The sequence below is a fragment of the Rattus norvegicus genome, chromosome 3, assembly GCF_036323735.1.
Source record: "Rattus norvegicus strain BN/NHsdMcwi chromosome 3, GRCr8, whole genome shotgun sequence".
NCBI lineage: Eukaryota > Metazoa > Chordata > Mammalia > Rodentia > Muridae > Rattus > Rattus norvegicus.
The window spans coordinates 74,242,178-74,259,332 of NC_086021.1; the positions used below are offsets into that span (position 1 = coordinate 74,242,178).

General features: G+C 40.7%; 1 protein-coding gene across 4 annotated transcripts in view; it reads left to right on the top strand.

The window, feature by feature from the left end:
* Cers6 (ceramide synthase 6) overlaps positions 1-17,155 on the top strand; it is a 249,025-nt gene that overhangs the window by 203,658 nt on the left and 28,212 nt on the right. Inside the window, exon 9 of one of the 4 annotated variants that reach the window (XM_039106361.2) lies at positions 1,841-16,828. The exons of the other annotated variants lie outside the window; for them this stretch is intronic. Within the exon in view, the coding sequence (XP_038962289.1) occupies positions 1,841-1,871 (31 nt within the window). The 3' untranslated portion in view covers positions 1,872-16,828. Of the gene's footprint in view, positions 1-1,840; positions 16,829-17,155 lie in introns of those variants that run through there. 4 annotated transcript variants of the gene reach the window in all.

Genomic DNA, 17,155 nt, shown 5'->3' on the forward strand with positions numbered 1-17,155 from the left:
ACTAACCTTGGATTAGATATGGGCTTTTCCTCAGGGACCTGCAGTTTCAGTTCCAACAGGTCCTGTCAGTATTCTGTTTGATGGTTTGAAAGAGGAAGCTACAGGTTATGAGTTACTTTTCTAAGCATTTGGGGAATGTCGGTAATATAAACATTTCATGCTTAAATCATCTTGCTGCGTATACTGAAAGGCTCTGTTGGCTAAATAATATATCAGACAGTGTATATATGAAAAAAAAGTAGCTATCTCGGTTTTTCTAAAGAGAATAAGAGACAATTTATTCTGAAGCCAAATGTGAGTTACCATGGCCCAGGACCAGACTCCATTTCTCCCCAAACTATGTTCTAGCATGGTAACCATTTCAGGAAGTTTTTACCCTAGCAGAACAAAGAAAACAACAGATTGAGACTCTTGGGAATACAGTCGTGGAACTGTGTGTGTGTGTCTGTTACGGGCATCAGGTGGCTGGCTGTTAACGTCCGCAGCTTTTAGATCACCACATAATATTTAAAGAGCTGCATACGCTGAAGGAGTCTGTTAGCTAAGTAAGATGGTATGCTAGGGTATGCCACACTGTTAGAATCCCTCTGCTCTTCACTCATCCATCCTGCTTCTCTCCGGAGCACCATGATATGGTCTTCACAGGGATTTTATAATTTCCAGTTACCACATTTAAATATGAAATCCATGAAAAAGGCTAATTTGCTTAACTCAGCATATTCAAAATAATACCATTTCATACATCAATATGTTAAATTAGTCAACCTTAGAAATAATTGAGGTATTTGCATTCCTTTATACTACATGTTTGAAAGCTAACACTTCAGGTTGCCATTGATTTGAGTCTAGCTGCCTACAGAGTGCTCACCCCCGGCCATGCAGCTAGCATGGTGGATAGTGCAGTTCTTTTTTTTTTTTTTTTTCTTTTTTTTTTTTTAATTTAGAGAATACTTTATTAGTTTTTGTAATCAAACCCACGTATATAAGACCTTGCATATTTAATACAGTGTGTTACCCCTGTACAAATGGAAAAAACTTAAGTTCAACATTTCTAGACCAATATGGCTGTTAATTTCTGTACAGTGCCAACTCAACACAGTAAACGGGGATACTTTTTTCGAAAGTTGACAGCACAGGTAAAGTTTCAAAAAATTCAAATTATATATCTGTATATATATTTATATTTATATAAAAAGACCAATAATAGCAGTGTGTTATGCATCAACAGCAGCAACAGCTTTTCCAGGTTCTGCAGTCATCTGAACAAAACTGTAGAGACATCCAGCACACTCCATTAAAAAAAAAAAGTAAAAAAACAAAACCCGAGAAAACAGCACAGTTCTGTTACTCTTGTGGTACCTGGCACCATTTTTTTTTTTAAATTAGCTTCTCAATCATCATCTGGAAAGAAAACATTCTGAGCAACATCATTAAAAACAGCTCTGATAAAGCACGGTCACTACTACGTATCATAAAGCAGGTACAAGCTATTTTACATCCACAGAGGTATGATACAGTACTGTCCTACCTCTATAATACTAGAGGATACAATTTAAAAGGCATTATTTGAGACTTGATTCTACTTTTCCAGCAGAGGGCCCAAAGGATGGTGTGACACAGCTTTGTAAAGAAACATACTCTAGACAGGATTTCCTTTCACTAGTGGCACAGTTCTAAGGATTCATTCTCTCCATGAATGTCAGCTAAAACAGTTATTAAAAAAATGAAATATCCCTAGAACAAAACAGTATAACCACCGGATTCACATGAAGATGACCTAGTGGAGACAAGCTGGACCTCACCTTACCAACAAGCTATCAAATCTGTTATGTTAAAACAGTGAGACCTCCAAGGAAGGAGATGCCAAGTAGTGCTTCAAAGCTTCGGACCACAATCAAACACAGCATCCTTTTCAACAGAAGCAGAAGCTCATCTGAATATGCTCATGGATGCTGACATCAACATTTAATCATCTCCTCACTCATCCAGGAAGAGGGGGAGATCAGTTACTACTGTACTTTATTGTGTTCAACCAAATCACCATGTTACAAAAATAGCAAGCTGCCATAATAAAAAATAAGGCTCCTCTATCCAGCACCAGATAGCATCATTTTACTTTCAAGCCTAGAAATGGCACACTTGTATATAAACCAATCGAAGATGAGGATTGAGAGTTCATCTTGGTGGATTTTTCCTTTGATGAATATGAAGTGTCCTTCCTTATCTTTTTTGATGACTTTTAATTGAAAATTGATTTTATTTGATATTAGAATGGCTACTCCAGCTTGCTTCTTCTGACCATTTGCTTGGAAAGTTGTTTTCCAGCCTTTCACTCTGAGGTAGTGTCTGTCTTTGTCTCTGAGGTGTGTTTCCTGTAGGCAGCAGAATGCAGGGTCTTCATTGCGTATCCAGTTTGTTAATCTATGTCTTTTTATTGGGGAGTTGAGGCCATTGATGTTGAGAGATATTAAGGAATAGTGATTATTGCTTCCTGTTATATTCATATTTGGATGTGAGGTTATGTTTGTGTGCTTTCATTCTCTTTGTTTTGTTGCCAAGACGATTAGTTTCTTGCTTCTTCTAGGGTATAGCTTGCCTCCTTATGTTGGGCTTTACCCTTTATTATCCTTTGTAGTGCTGGATTTGTAGAAAGATATTGTGTAAATTTGGTTTTGTCATGGAATATCTTGGTTTCTCCATCAATGTTAATTGAGAGTTTTGCAGGATACAGTAACCTGGGCTGGCATTTGTGTTCTCTTAGGGTCTGTATGACATCTGTCCAGGATCTTCTGGCCTTCATAGTTTGTGGCGAAAAGTCTGGTGTGATTCTGATAGGTCTGCCTTTATATGTTACTTGACCTTTTTCCCTTACTGCTTTTAATATTCTTTCTTTATTTTGTGCGTTTGGTGTTTTGACAATTATGTGACGGGAGGTGTTTCTTTTCTGGTCCAATCTATTTGGAGTTCTGTAGGCTTCTTGTATGCCTATGGGTATCTCTTTTTTTAGGTTAGGGAAGTTTTCTTCTATGATTTTGTTGAAGATATTTACTGGTCCTTTGAGCTGGGAGTCTTCACTCTCTTCTATACCTATTATCCTTATGTTTGATCTTCTCATTGAGTCCTGGATTTCCTGTATGTTTTGGACTAGTAGCTTTTTCCGCTTTACATTATCTTTGACAGTTGAGTCAATGATTTCTATGGAATCTTCTGCTCCCGAGATTCTCTCTTCCATCTCTTGAATTCTGTTGGTGAAGCTTGTATCTACAGCTCCTTGTCTTTTCTTTTGATTTTCTATGTCCAGGGTTGTTTCCATGTGTTCTTTCTTGATTGCTTCTATTTCCATTTTTAATTCCTTCAACTGTTTGATTGTGTTTTCCTGGAATTCTTTCAGGGATTTTTGCGATTCCTCTCTGTAGGCTTCTACTTGTTCTCTAAGGGAGTTCTTTATGTCTTTCTTGAAGTCCTCCAGCATCATGATCAAATATGATTTTGAAACTAGATCTTGCTTTTCTGGTGTGTTTGGATATTCCGTGTTTGCTTTGGTGGGAGAATTGGGCTCCGATGATGCCATGTAGTCTTGGTTTCTGTTGCTTGGGTTCCTGCGCTTGCCTCTCGCCATCAGATTATCTCTAGTGTTACTTTGTTCTGCTATTTCTGACCGTGGCTAGACTGTCCTATAAGCCTGTGTGTCAGGAGTGCTGTAGACCTGTTTTCCTGTTTTCTTTCAGCCAGTTATGGGGACAGAGTGTTCTGCTTTCGGGCGTGTAGTTTTTCCTCTCTACAGGTCTTCAGCTGTTCCTGTGGGCCTGTGTCTTCAGTTCACCAGGCAGGTTTCTTGCAGGGGAAAAGTTGGTCCTACCTGCGTTTCCAAGGCTCAAGTTTGCTCGTGGGGTACTGCCTAAGTCCTCTCTGCTGTGGCAGCAACCGGGAAGATCTGCGCCGCTCTTTCCGGGAGCCTCCGTGCACCAGGGTTCCAGATGGCGTTTGGTGTTTTCCTCTGGCGTCTGGATGTGCACAGAGTGCAGTCTCTTCTGGTTTCCCAGGCGTGTCCGCCTCTCTGAAGGTTTAGCTCTCCCTCCCACGGGATTTGGGTGCAGAGAACTGTTTATCCGGTCTGTTTCCTTCAGGTTCCGGCGGTGTCTCAGGCGCAGGGGTCCTGCCGCTCCCGGGCCCTCCCCTACGGGAACCCAGAGGCCTTATACAGTTGCCTCTTGGGCCAGGGATGTGGGTAGGGGTGGGCAGTGTTGGTGGTCTCCTCCGCTCTGCAGCCTCAGGAGTGCCCACCTGATCAGGCGGTGAGGTCTCTCTCCCACGGGGTTTGGGAGCAGAGAGCTGCTGCGGGCCAGGATCCGCGGGTGTGGGACTTCCGGATAGTGCAGTTCTTGAAAAGGCTTCTTACACAGCCTTTGGTGGTGACTGCATTCTACATGTTTCCTGATGTCTGGCATCTTGGTTGATGGCAAGTCTACTGGTTGTAACTAATCACATGAGCCACATAATACGGTAGTTGATAAGGATATTTATAATAAGGGTATGAGTCCCAGTCCTTCCCCCATGGCTGAATTTCCTTCATTGCGTTGAGCATTCACATCTTAAACAGGATGAACGAAGATCCCAGTCTCGTCATGTGGCAGCACTGAATGGGTTAATTCGTCTAGTGCTCTTTCTGCTGCTTTATTGCAGTCACTTAGGGCTGTACAGTCCCCTCTTAGTATGGCTTTCTTCTTAGTATGTGTCTCAGAGGCTTCATTCTGACATGTTCACATTTTACATTTTGTTCCAGGAGTATGGTTGATTTCTTCTTTGACCCATTCCTCATTCAGTAATGAGCTGTTTAGTCTCCATGAGTTTATACTCTTTGTAGAGATTTGTTTGCTGTCAACTTTAAATTTTATGTATAATCATTGGTGCTTGGATAGAGCATTCTGAGAAAGCTGTTAGATCCATTTGATATACAATGTCATTAATTCTCAGGTTTCTCTGCTTATTTTTTGTATAGATGGCCTATTTATTGAAGAAAGTGGGGTGCTGAAATTAGCTTCTATTAGTTGGTTTGTGGTGGCCTCTGTCTTAATTCCATTCATATGCAATTTATGAAATTGTATGCAGCACAATATGGTGCATGTGTTTCATACAATTTTTTAGATTGATCAATTTTATTTATTTATTTATTTATTTATTTATTTATTTATTTATTTATTGTAGGTGAGTACACAGTTTCTGTTGTGTTCTGTTCTGTTCAGACATAACAGAAGATGGTATCAGATCCCATTACAGATGGTTGTGAGCCACCATGTGGTTGCTGGGAATTGAACTCAGCACCTCTGGAAGAGCAGTCAGTGCTCTTAACTGCTGAGCCATCTCTCCAGCCCCTCATACAATTTATTTTGATCATATTCTTTTTCCCTCCCCAGATCCTCCCTTCCTCCCCTCTCCACCATCTTAATGTTTTCTCTCTCTCTCTCTCTCTCTCTCTCTCTCTCTCTCTCTCTCTCTCTCTCTGTATATCTGAAAAACACAAAAAAAGTAAGACAAAATGCCAAAAGAAAACAATACTAAATGTGTACAGAAATATCCATTGAGTTCTTTTTATGCTAGTCTGCCCTGCTGTGTGGTAGGGATAGGACTTTATGCCCATCTCCCTTTCTCAGCACTGGCATGTTGTCAGATTTGAACATGTGTAGGTTCTATGTATGCTGTCACAGTCTTTGTGAGGTCATATGTGTATCAATCCTGGTGGGATCTGAAGGATGCTGTTTCCTTGGAGTTATCCACCACCTTTGGGCTCTTCAAACATGTCCCTCCTCTTGCACATAGATCACTAATCCTTAAAGTGGGGGGGGGGGTTTGATAAAGACATCTCATTTAGGGTGAATGCTTCAAACTCCCAAGATCATAAATATTGTCCACTTGTAGTTCTCTGTTGTAAGAAGAAGCTTCACTGATGAGGGTTGAGCAATGCAGTGACCTTTGGGTATTGTATTGCTATGTTTCTTTAACAGAATTACAGTAGTAGGTTTTCCCTGGGGCACATAACTTACCTAGTCCCAGGTTCTTGACTACTTTAGCAATGTCTGTCATCTATGGGCTCCATCTCATGGAGTGTGGGCCTTAAATGCAGTTTTTAAACTGTAATTGGTTACAGTCATAACATCTGTGCCACTATTATACCAGTATAAGCTGACCTTCTTGTAGACCCCAGATAAGATTTGTTGCTATAAAATTATAAAAAAAAAAAAAGCTTTCTTTTATCCTGCACTAGATCCAGCACCATAGTGCCCCAAGATAATCTGGTATCTCTTCATCTCAGTCAGCAAAGCATCTCACCCACTCTGCTCCATCCCATATCACATTGCTAATGGCTTCTCTCTGAGCCTGGCAACAATCTCTCTACCCACTTCCCAAGACAGGTTACCACCATGCCAGAAATATGCATCCCAGTTCCGTGGCAGCCTAGTGTCTCCAGCTGCCACATATCTCTTAAATCACCATATGAAAGAATACACGACACAATAACCTCTGATCAGTTGATAAGATATAATTGCCCACCTAGACATACAAAGCCCAGTACACATCCATCCCTTAAAAATATCCATAACGACCTGTAAATATGCAGAGAGGAATCTTGACATCAACTTCCATGTTCTCTCCACTTGCTTCTTCTGCCTCCTCCAGTCTCCTCCTCTCTCTAAAACTTTTCTCCCGCCCATCCTTCCTTCTCGTCCAATGACAGGCCTCATTCTGTCTTGTACCTGGCTTCACCTGTGTGACATCCTACATTTCACCCTTTTTGTCTAATTTAAAAAAAAACTTTTCTCTCAAATATAAGCTGAGCACAACTATTATCATTTTGTAATTAAAAGTATAAAATATAACTAATACCCAGTCTAATACTTTATAACTAATACTTTATCAGTTAAACAGAACATTTATCCATTCCAGCCTAAGAAAGGCTTAAAATCTATGTTATATCTTGGGCTAGCTTGTATACTATCTGATAACTATCTAACAAAATATGTATTTTCAGAGTTAAAACAGCCTGATAGGCTGAGACTATAATCAGTCTTCAACCCCGTCAGAAATCTGAGAATGACCAATTATCTATAAACATAGGAAGCCTAAAATGGCTTCCAGAACTGAAAGGTTGTAGAGACAAATCTCCACTAGCACAGTCCATTGTTAGCAACATGTGAGTGCAAGTCTTCAGCCTTTTGGCCCAAAATCAACTGACAGACTCTTGAAATGCAGAAACCGCGAAGGGCTGATAATTCTGGCTTGGTAGAGATTATCAGTCAACAACTATTCTGTATAAAGTGTCCCTTTTTGGACAGTATTAGTCTGTAGGTGAAATGAGCAGTTTCTGTCCACTGGCTGCCTAGCCACAAAGTATTACCTCACCCAGAGGTAAAGATGCTCAATTTCTTTGTTAAATCCACCAAATGGGAACTATTAGGAGCAAGTATGTCTCAACCAAAGATAAATAACTTTACATCTCCTATTTTGTGGATTTCTGGTATTTTTGAAAACCATCCATCTATATAAGGTAATCTGGACTGTTGTCCGTTAACTATCTTATTATCTTGAAAGTATTCTAACAAACTTAGAGCCATGAATTTGCTATTTGGGCCTTAACTCACAGGTGTAATCAACTCAGAAATCTGTAATGACATCAATAGAAGGACTGGCTCTAAACCTTGTACTTTTAAACTTTTTTAACAAATAAATTCTATACCAGAGCAAAGATATGATTTTAACTTAGTTACCAAATGAGATTATGGCTATACAACTCAATCTAGCTAATTCCTCCCTGTTAAGTTACAACCATTTCTAAATTCCTCATAAAAACAACCTTAGGATAACCACTTTCAGCCCCCCGCCAAATGTCCAGGGTACTGGGGCAACAACTCTAATATAACTTCTTCAAGCTGTACATGGGCATTGAGATATTCTTGGGGGGTAGGGGGTGGGGAAAATGGAGTAGCCTGATGTGCCTGTCTTGAGTGGACCCAGCTGAAAGTCCTTGAGATCAGGAATCCAAGTAGGTACATTCTGCAAAATATAATTCTCAAGACAAAAGTTTAGAATAGAGATATCTTTTTGTTTGATTCTCTCGAATCTAGTTTTTCAGGCAGTCTCCCTCTCTCAAATCTGATCACTATGACTCTGTGGGGTTTCCAGATCCTAATTACTGTTTTTAAAAACAAAAAGACACAACCTTTCTCCCAAAATACTGTGTTTCTTTGTCTGTAACCAGAAAAGCTTATATCTTGCACTCTCTCCCAGAGTAATAATATAACCATAAAACTCAAAGTCATGCCCATTATGAAGATTAAACAATTTTAAAGAAGGAAGTAATCTAAACAACAGTGTATGAGCCTGTCAGACTTTTTAAATCTGTCATATCAGGAAATTAGCCCAAAATTCCCGTGGAGCCCACGTTAAGAGAATCTGAGCTTCCTGTTGTGGAAAATAACAAAAATAACCACAAACCCTCACTAGCCGGCATCAAGGAGCCATATGCCCCTTAACAGGGTAATTCATAAAACAAATTAGATACCTTCTATCAATTATAATACCAATAAGTAACTTATCAAACCAGGACTTTAGCCCAAAACATATCAATCTGTCAAGCTCTCTACCCGGAGCCTCAGATTTTTATTTAACCTTAATAACATGAAAATCTCCATGTGACTTGGGTAATCTCTGTACTCTCTTCTTCTTAAAAACAAACTTAATCATCTTTTAATAATACCTGTCCTTAAGAAGTAGCTTGTCTAACTAGGATTTTAACCCAGAATTCCTGTGGAGTCCAACTTAGAAGGAATATGAATATCCTGAAAGATTTTCTAAAAAACTTTCTTTAAAAAAAAAAAAACAGCTTTTAATCTCTAACTCTCTGAGCTATCACTGCTTATAACACAGCAGGGGACCAAGAGCCTGCCAGCCTAGGCAGCTTCTCTTTGTTTAAGGTCCTATCCCCACACCTCCGCACTTGAGACATCACATGACTCAACATGGCACTGGTCCCCTCATAGAAAATAAAACTTTCTCTCAACCCTTAGGATTACTAGTGGACTCTTCCCCACCACATTGGTTCACCAGCTGTTGCTGTACTGCCTTCACCTGTATGACATCCTACAAAGATTTTCTTTATCTGTTAGAGAGTTGAGGCCATTTATATTTAGAATTAGTATTGAAAGAAATGTATAGACTGCAGTCCTTTTGATATTTTAACTGGTTTTCTTAATTATGGTTTGTTTTTCATTAAACTATAGCTTCGTTTGATTCTTTCTAGATTCTCTTGACCAGGTTTGTTATACTCTTTAGTTCTGCTTCCAGTGTCTTATACATGATTTCTTATTGGCTGTGCAGCACCATGCTGCGTTTCGTTCCAGCAGTACATGAAGGTCCCACCTTCTCTACAACCTTTACCAAGATTCGTTGTCTACCGTTTTTATTACAGCTGTTCTGAGGGAATGAAGTACCATCCTAGCTTTGACTTCCTTCCAAATTTTTTTATTCACTTTTAATTGGATTGTCTCTCTATCATTGTGGGAGTTGGCTATGTTACACCAGCCACACCATTCCTTAACGGGCTGTTGCCTCTACTATGCTGTCATTGTCATGTCAGCGGAACAAAATATTCCCTGACCTATACTTAACTGACTTCATTTCATTTCTGCCTCTTGGAGTCTTTATTCTATTTTATCCAAACTGACTCATCTGTCCTATCAGAGGTCTGTGTAACCTAATGAGCCAGATGCATTAATATGCCCTATCCTCCTCTCTCAAAGCTGAGACACTGTCCAAGGAACTGATGATGATTTCTATTCAGGGGATATCTGGGCCACATTCCAGCCCCAACCCACCCAGGTCAGGAGAAGAGTTCTTTCCACGTGGTGCCTTCCTGATGACATCATTGTCTGGTGTTTCATTGTAGACAGCCCCTTGTCTTGCTGTTCCCAGAACAAGATGCACTCCCCAAAGTGAAACTTTTATATCCACTGCGTACAGCCTTTGGCCCTTCCCACCCACCAGTCTGCTTTGGAAGGGGGAAATTAAAGTGACACTGTTCCTCTTTACTGTCTCCACAGAACACACAATCCCACTCTAGCAGCCCACGGAGGGACTTTTATTTTTTTCAATCTACAGGATGGAGAGATGAGAAAAATCTAATTTAACAAGTGACTATAACTGTCAGATAATTTAGCCACTGCACAGATAATTAATAGGGAGAGCTTTTACAGCAGTGCCTTTCATGCCTACCCTGCAGTGTTTACACCCTGGCTGTCTGTGCTCCTCACCCTGACTCTTATTCTACACCACAGACCAATGACTAACTCACAACAACCAACAACAGGTAAAAACCCTGCAGCCCTCCTTCCTAGAGTCTTCAAGATGAATATTGCAAATTCTTTCAGTCCCTTCTTCCGTAGTTTTCAAGATTGTCTTCTCTGATTATGAATCACATTGTGTTAACTCTATGGAAGCTATGTCAGCTTTTCAGAAATAAGTTCCTGTCGTATTTAAATTAGCAGTGCATCATTATTTCAAAGTAATAGTCTTGGAAGGATAGCATAGGATGACACTGAAATAATCTTGCTCACAGCTCTTGGATTCTGCTAATATACCGTCTTGCAATTTTGTGAACGTAAAACCCTGGAGTTGTAAGATCATAATATGAGCATCCAGGAGGCCAGAATAATTGGTCTTCACTTTCCTTTCTCAGTAATGATTTGGCTCTGCAATGCTTTCGTGGTTGTGACTAAGCATAAGGGTAGGAGAGCTACACAGGTTCTTTATATTTCACTGAGTTTATCAAACCATTTACAGAATGGTTCGGGACTTATGTAGGTTCTACTTTCTAATACATTCATGAATAGTTTGATTCCTCCTTTTTTTTATTAAATGTCATCTACAATTTAGGAACCTCCAAGATTATTACTGTGAGACTAACATATTTTTACCTCTTCCGAATACATGCTTATGACTTTGTATATGATCAGGACCAAATTTAAACAAGGTCCAATAATTATATGCTTTGAAATATTTCACATCGCAGCAAGTATTCCAACACTCCAAAAATACGTACCGAATACTTGCTACACTACTACCATCAAACTGATAATGACCAGTAGCCCAGACAACAACTGTCCGTTATGGTAGGGTCATCATTCAAAAACAGCTGTTAGTTTAATATCACCTCCTTCATAAGTTCAGTAAATTATGTCTCCTTGTGTTCCCTTGTCTCAAAAATATGTGTAGTCTAGCCTTGTGGTTGGACACCTCACTGATTTGATTCTTTTTAGACTAAACCCACCCATCATTCAAAGCAGTAACCCTTTCCTTTGATCCCCCTTTTTCTATCTTTGTGTAACCCACCAACTTCCCATGTTTTATGAAGCTATAATCTCACTTTGTCATGGAGAAGGCTGTGCTCAGTTTCATGACAGCACCTGTTGCAGTGCCTTGCTCAGAATGACACTTTAATTCTAAATGGTTTCACAACCCTTTGCTTAGCTGATCTCCCTGATCCTTGTAGCATTCGTGCATAGAGAGAAACTTGAATTATTTCGCCGGTGATTCACCTAAGCTCCCTGACTCTGATCTCCTAATATCAGTTCAGCCAACCATACTATTTTCCTTTTTTTTTTTTTTCCTTTCTGCAGTAGACTACTGTCTTCCTTAAGGCCACTGAGAAGGATGTGCCTTTTGATTATTTGTCAAATAAAATGCCATTTAAAAGTAGTTTCCTGTCATTCTGCCTCCGCCATCAAGTCACTGAAAACGCTGTCTAATGATGGGAAGGGAGTCCCAGAAGGACTCTGAAGGGAAAGTGACGTGGTGCTGCTAAGGGGGACTCTCTGCCTTGAGTTGCTTTCCTCCCGCTGAGCGCTGAGCATCAGAAGACCAGGCATATGGATTCTGTGTGTCTGTCACTTCAGCAGTTAAGTGCCTGTCGCATCAGAAAAGCTAAAGATTGAGTGGGATGTTGTTTCTGGTGGTGCTTTATAAAGATACCACCTAAATAAGAAGCATTTTCAATGTCGTTACTGTTAAGATAGAGAGTCCCTTTATTGTCAAGCAGTAGGCCAACTAGGTATGTCTTTAATAGCACTTGGCTTTCTTTATAGCTAATGAACCATATGTGCCTTTGAATGTCTGAAACCCTTTCTCAAGTCCTGATACCCATACTGTCTTGTTTCAGTCACATCTCTGAGAACTCAGTGAGTGCAGAGTACCGAACAGGGTTGCATTTTTCTCCCAGTTCCCAAGGGACCTCTCACTCGAGACACCAGAAATTGCTGTCCACAGACGCTTACAGAGTCGGCAGGCATGTGCTAGGCAACTGCTTTCCTCGTTAGTCTCAGATTCGAGTTCATTATCTAGCTAAGGATGGGCCTGCGCCTGGCCTGGATGAGGTATGCATCGCTATGTACATCCCAGATAGCAAACCCTGACAGTGCGCATCTTTGTGTACCCTCCTTGTCTGCGCAGCAGAAACATTTGCCTTCAAACGCTGCTGCTGCTTTCTGTTGGTGTCTCACCGTTTTCTTTCATGAGATTTGAAACTCATCCAGATGCACAGTGGCATGGCAGCCCTTCCTTTGATTCATTTCTGAAACCGTGTCTTTCAGAGGAGCATGACTTACATGCTTTTCTGAATAGCTGATGAGCGGCAGATTAGTCTCAGTTCACAAATTCGGAAAAGCTTACCTCCCTCCGCTGCAAACCCTTGATAACTGCACTCTCAAATTTGTATTGGTGGTGTTCTGGGTTCAGTGGATCAGAAAGATAAGGAGGAAGCCTAGAAATACTTTGGTAGATAGGTAACTTGGCATGCTTTCTAATAACATTCATGTCTGATAGCACCTTCTCAAGAGGAGTCGGTTGGATGCACATGCTGTGTGCGAGACTCTGTCCCGTTGCGATTTTAATTTACCTAAAACCCTGCATGTTAAACCAGGAATCCACAGCCTCAGCTTGTAGGACAAATCAGCAGGCAGCCCATTTTTATAAATAAAGTTTCATTGCTGCTGTGGCTGCTTTCTGCTGCCTTGTCACCGAAAGGCAGTTAGGGAGTGATCACCAGCACAGCCCGATACCACCTGGTCCTTTGAGGAAGACTCTTGCTGGCTCTTTGACTTGGCCATTAAGATTTTGACTTGGAATCAGAGTAGGAGTTCAGAATAAGATAAGACAGTTGGGGGAGTGATGCACTAAATGCATTTAGCCTCCAGAAGTTCTCCATGGAGTTTTACCTTCAACAGAAACAGATGTGGATGTATTATTCTTAATACTGTGGCAGCACAGAGGGAAGGTATACTCACCAGTCCCTTGATGACTTTTGTCAACAAAGTGATGTATTTTACAACACCCCCAGCACAGAATTGATGACTAAGTGTCCCCTTCCTCCATCCTTCCCAGGCACTTAGTTTAGTGGCAGGCGCCCAACCTAAAATCTGCTACCCCTCCCAGGTCTTCCCACACACCTTCCGTCAGCCCAGCTCACCTGTCTTAATCCTTCCGTTGAATGAACAGGCCATACACCCACCCAGATTCTCACACACTCCTGTGTCTTCCATGCCTTTGGGTCCTCTGTAGTCCTGGCTGATACCTCAACATAAATTTGCCATGAAGTAAATATTTAAGGGAATTTGTTGGTGGGCAACACATTGTGTTGTGATATCTGAGTTATGTATTTGATAATTAGAAGGAAATGTTTTGGGTAGGACTCACTGAAATACCTATTAAAACTTGTACAAAAGGACTGAGAAACAAGTCCAGAGAAATGGTATTGACCATGTTCCATTTGTTACATGTTACATGTAACATGTTGTTACATGTTCCATGTAATAGTCTTATGAGACAGTCCCAAATGTTTTAAGATTCTAAGCAGTTAAGAGGTACTATCTTAATTAAGAGTTTTAGATTATCCTTTTAATTGAAGTATAAATTCAGTGAAAGATAGCTAATGAAATGGAATTTCTACTAATAAATGTAATTTTACTGCCCGGTGGTGGAAATTCATCAAATCATGTAATCTGTGGGAGTGTTTATCACTATAATATGTAGGAACTGCTGGGTCACTCCTATTTCATTGCAGTCTCCTACCTACCACACCTGTAGAAGCTGCAGTCATGACTGGTGTTGAAGGGATTGGCAAGGTGGCTTAGCAGGTAAAGGTTCAGATTACGCAAGCCTAGTGACCTGAGTTTGATCTCTAGAACCCCCATAAATGTTTAAAGCAGTAGTTCTCACCATGGGAGCTGTGATTCCTTTGGGAAACAAATGAATCCTTTCACAGGGGTTGCCTAAGATTGTCAGGAAACACAGATATTTGCATTAAGTTTCATAAACTAGCAAAATTATAGTTATGAAGTAGCAATAAAAATAATTTCATGGTTGGGGGGTCACCATAATATGAGGAACTTTATAAAAGGTTCATGGCATTAGGAAGGTTGAGAAGAGATTTAAGGAGAGAACAGATTTCACAGATTATTCTCTGGCCTTCACCCATATGCCTTGGCACACACAGTCACACATTAACATCACACACACGCATGAATAGTAGTGATAATATTTTTAATTAGCATTAACCATCAAATAGTGAGATATTTTAAATGATTTTATTTTTAAGCATTTTAACCAATAACAAATTAACAAGACAAAGAATATACTTACTTGCTACATTAATTAGTGTATTTCCATCAGTCGAGATTTTTAGCTCACCAAATTTTCCTCATCTCTGGTAGCAACGGAAGGATGTTCTGTGTCTTGTGTGCTACTGTACTCAAGCCTTATGATAAAGCAAAGGACATTTTACGTTGACATGAAGGTATCTTTTGAACTTGTTCTACCCCATCTATTTAGAGGGTGTGTGAAGCTCTGAAAATGTCTCTGTGTAGAAGGCCTTGACAGAACCACAGTTCCCGGAAAACCGCATTCCATTATGAGCACAATTTGCAGAGTCAGCACTTTGCCAAAAGGGTCGGCGCCCTGCTCTTTGCACTAAGATTATAGTCGCTCTCAGAAATAGGTTAAAGCCACTGGGGAAAAAGGAACAGAGGAAACCAAGCTTAGATGGCTAAGTAGTGAGTAATTCGTGGGGCCTCACCCGCCGCCCTCTTCCATTCTCTTCCTGGCCATATGATCCTTTTTTTTTTTTTTTTTTAATTTAAACTTAGAGAAGTCCTGTGCTCTCTGTGACAGCCACAGGACATCCGCCTGAAGCACTGCCCTGGTGGTGTCTGATAGCCATTAGCTCTTTTTTCACCCCTTGATACTTAGGACTAAATCCCAGCAAGGCAGGAACCTTGTCTCCTCCCTGGTTGCCCAGCACTGTGTGCAGTGCCCGGTGATAATTCATCTTTCCAAAGAGCTGGGCTCTGCGTCTATTCTGCATCTTGATTTGGGGGTTATTGTGATAAAGGTGATCTCTCGGTTTGATAGGCAGAAACATTTGAAAGCCGCAGTAGTAGTCTCTTCTGAGGCTCTGCCTTCTACCCAACCCCCCTACAGTTGTCTCTTCCTTCTACCTAATCTCCCTACAACAGTGGTCTCTCCCAACCTGCAGACCTCATGTACTGAACTCTGTCAGGTGTGGTGTGTAGGGATCTGGAATTGGGGTTGCCTGTATCAGACAACTGTCTTGCATCTGTTTTTCTTTGTCTTGTTCCGTTTTTAATACTTTTCTATCCATATGTGAAAGGTTTGTCCAAGGTAATGGAAGTTTGTCTTATTCTAAATGTAATTCCCCTCACAGCTCTCTGACCTACTTATTCGAAACCCCTCCGTGAGTTGAAATAGAGCGATCTGTTGTTTCATTTCTGTGCAACGCAGACAGGCTCATGTGATACATGTCTACTTGGTCCATATAGAGATCTGTCAAATACATGTTGGTCATACAGTCAGACTGAAAGCTTGACTACTTTAGGGGAAATCGAGGCAAATCAACGTAGTCACTGCTGATTCCAAAACCATCATGCGTGTTCTTCTTCACGGATAGAAGGAAGGCTTGGAAGAGGTATTAGATGCCTTCTAGTTCTGAAGTTTGGCGATTAGAAGGGATCATGAACTTCTGGCAAGAAGTGTTTATGAAGTGATGACTGCAGGGCACTTGGGTGCAGGAGCACTTGGTAGTTAAGGAGAAGTAATATATGTAGCTTACTTGTCTTAAAAGTTGGCGACCTACAGAAGCAAAGGAAGATGGTGACCGACTGGCAGTCAGGAAGGCCATGCTCAGCTCAAACACTGGGCATATCCCAGGTACTGAGACTGGAGGATGCCAAAGGGCAAGCTTTGACGTGAGGGTCTGAATGGCTTTGAATCCTGTGCTACTTTAAAAGTTAATGACTCAGTCCTGAATGTAACACACACGTCAGCATGGCAGCGGGAGCCCATCTGTCAGCATCAGCAACAGCAACAGCATTAATCAGACTGTATTTGGGAACCTATTTGCTTAGGTCTCTTCTAAATACCCTGAAGTTTTCACTCAGAGAAACCCAGTTAATCTTATTCTGAAAAGGAGCGGCCATAAAGAACTGAGCCTGTCTCAAGCACTTTGGTATAAAAGTTGCTTAGCAGTGGGACAGAAATGAAAAAAAAAAAAAGCAATTAAGTTTATATTTAGTGATCTATCTATACACATCTGGAGCACATTTAGGGAAGAATTCAAAAGGGCCAATTCATTTCATGCTTCCTGCTACAAAACGAATGTAGGAGTCAAGCTGCGATTCCCACAGCATCAGACATTTATTGTTGACTTCAAAAAGTTCTCCCACTTACGGGTAATTGCCATCCTAGCAAATGGCACTGAAATCCCAGCTTCTTAAGCACAAGGCAGAGTGGTCCTTTAAAAGTAAGATAAAACGTAGGCCCTGTGAGATAAAAATTAAGAATCAGTTACTCCCAAGCCAAAGCACTTACGCTCATGCCTTCTTACATAAAACAGTTCCTCACTGTGAACGTGTGCTGTTACTTGCCAAGACCAATATGTCTTCCACAACTGTGGCATCTTGGTTATTCAGACAGCACTGGACTTTGAAGCTCAGCTGTGCTTTTTCAAAAGAATCAATACTGGTGCAAGTTAATGTCAGCTAATGCTTTTAACAGAAATCTTCCCATTCCCAACCCCCAATAAGATATGAGTGTG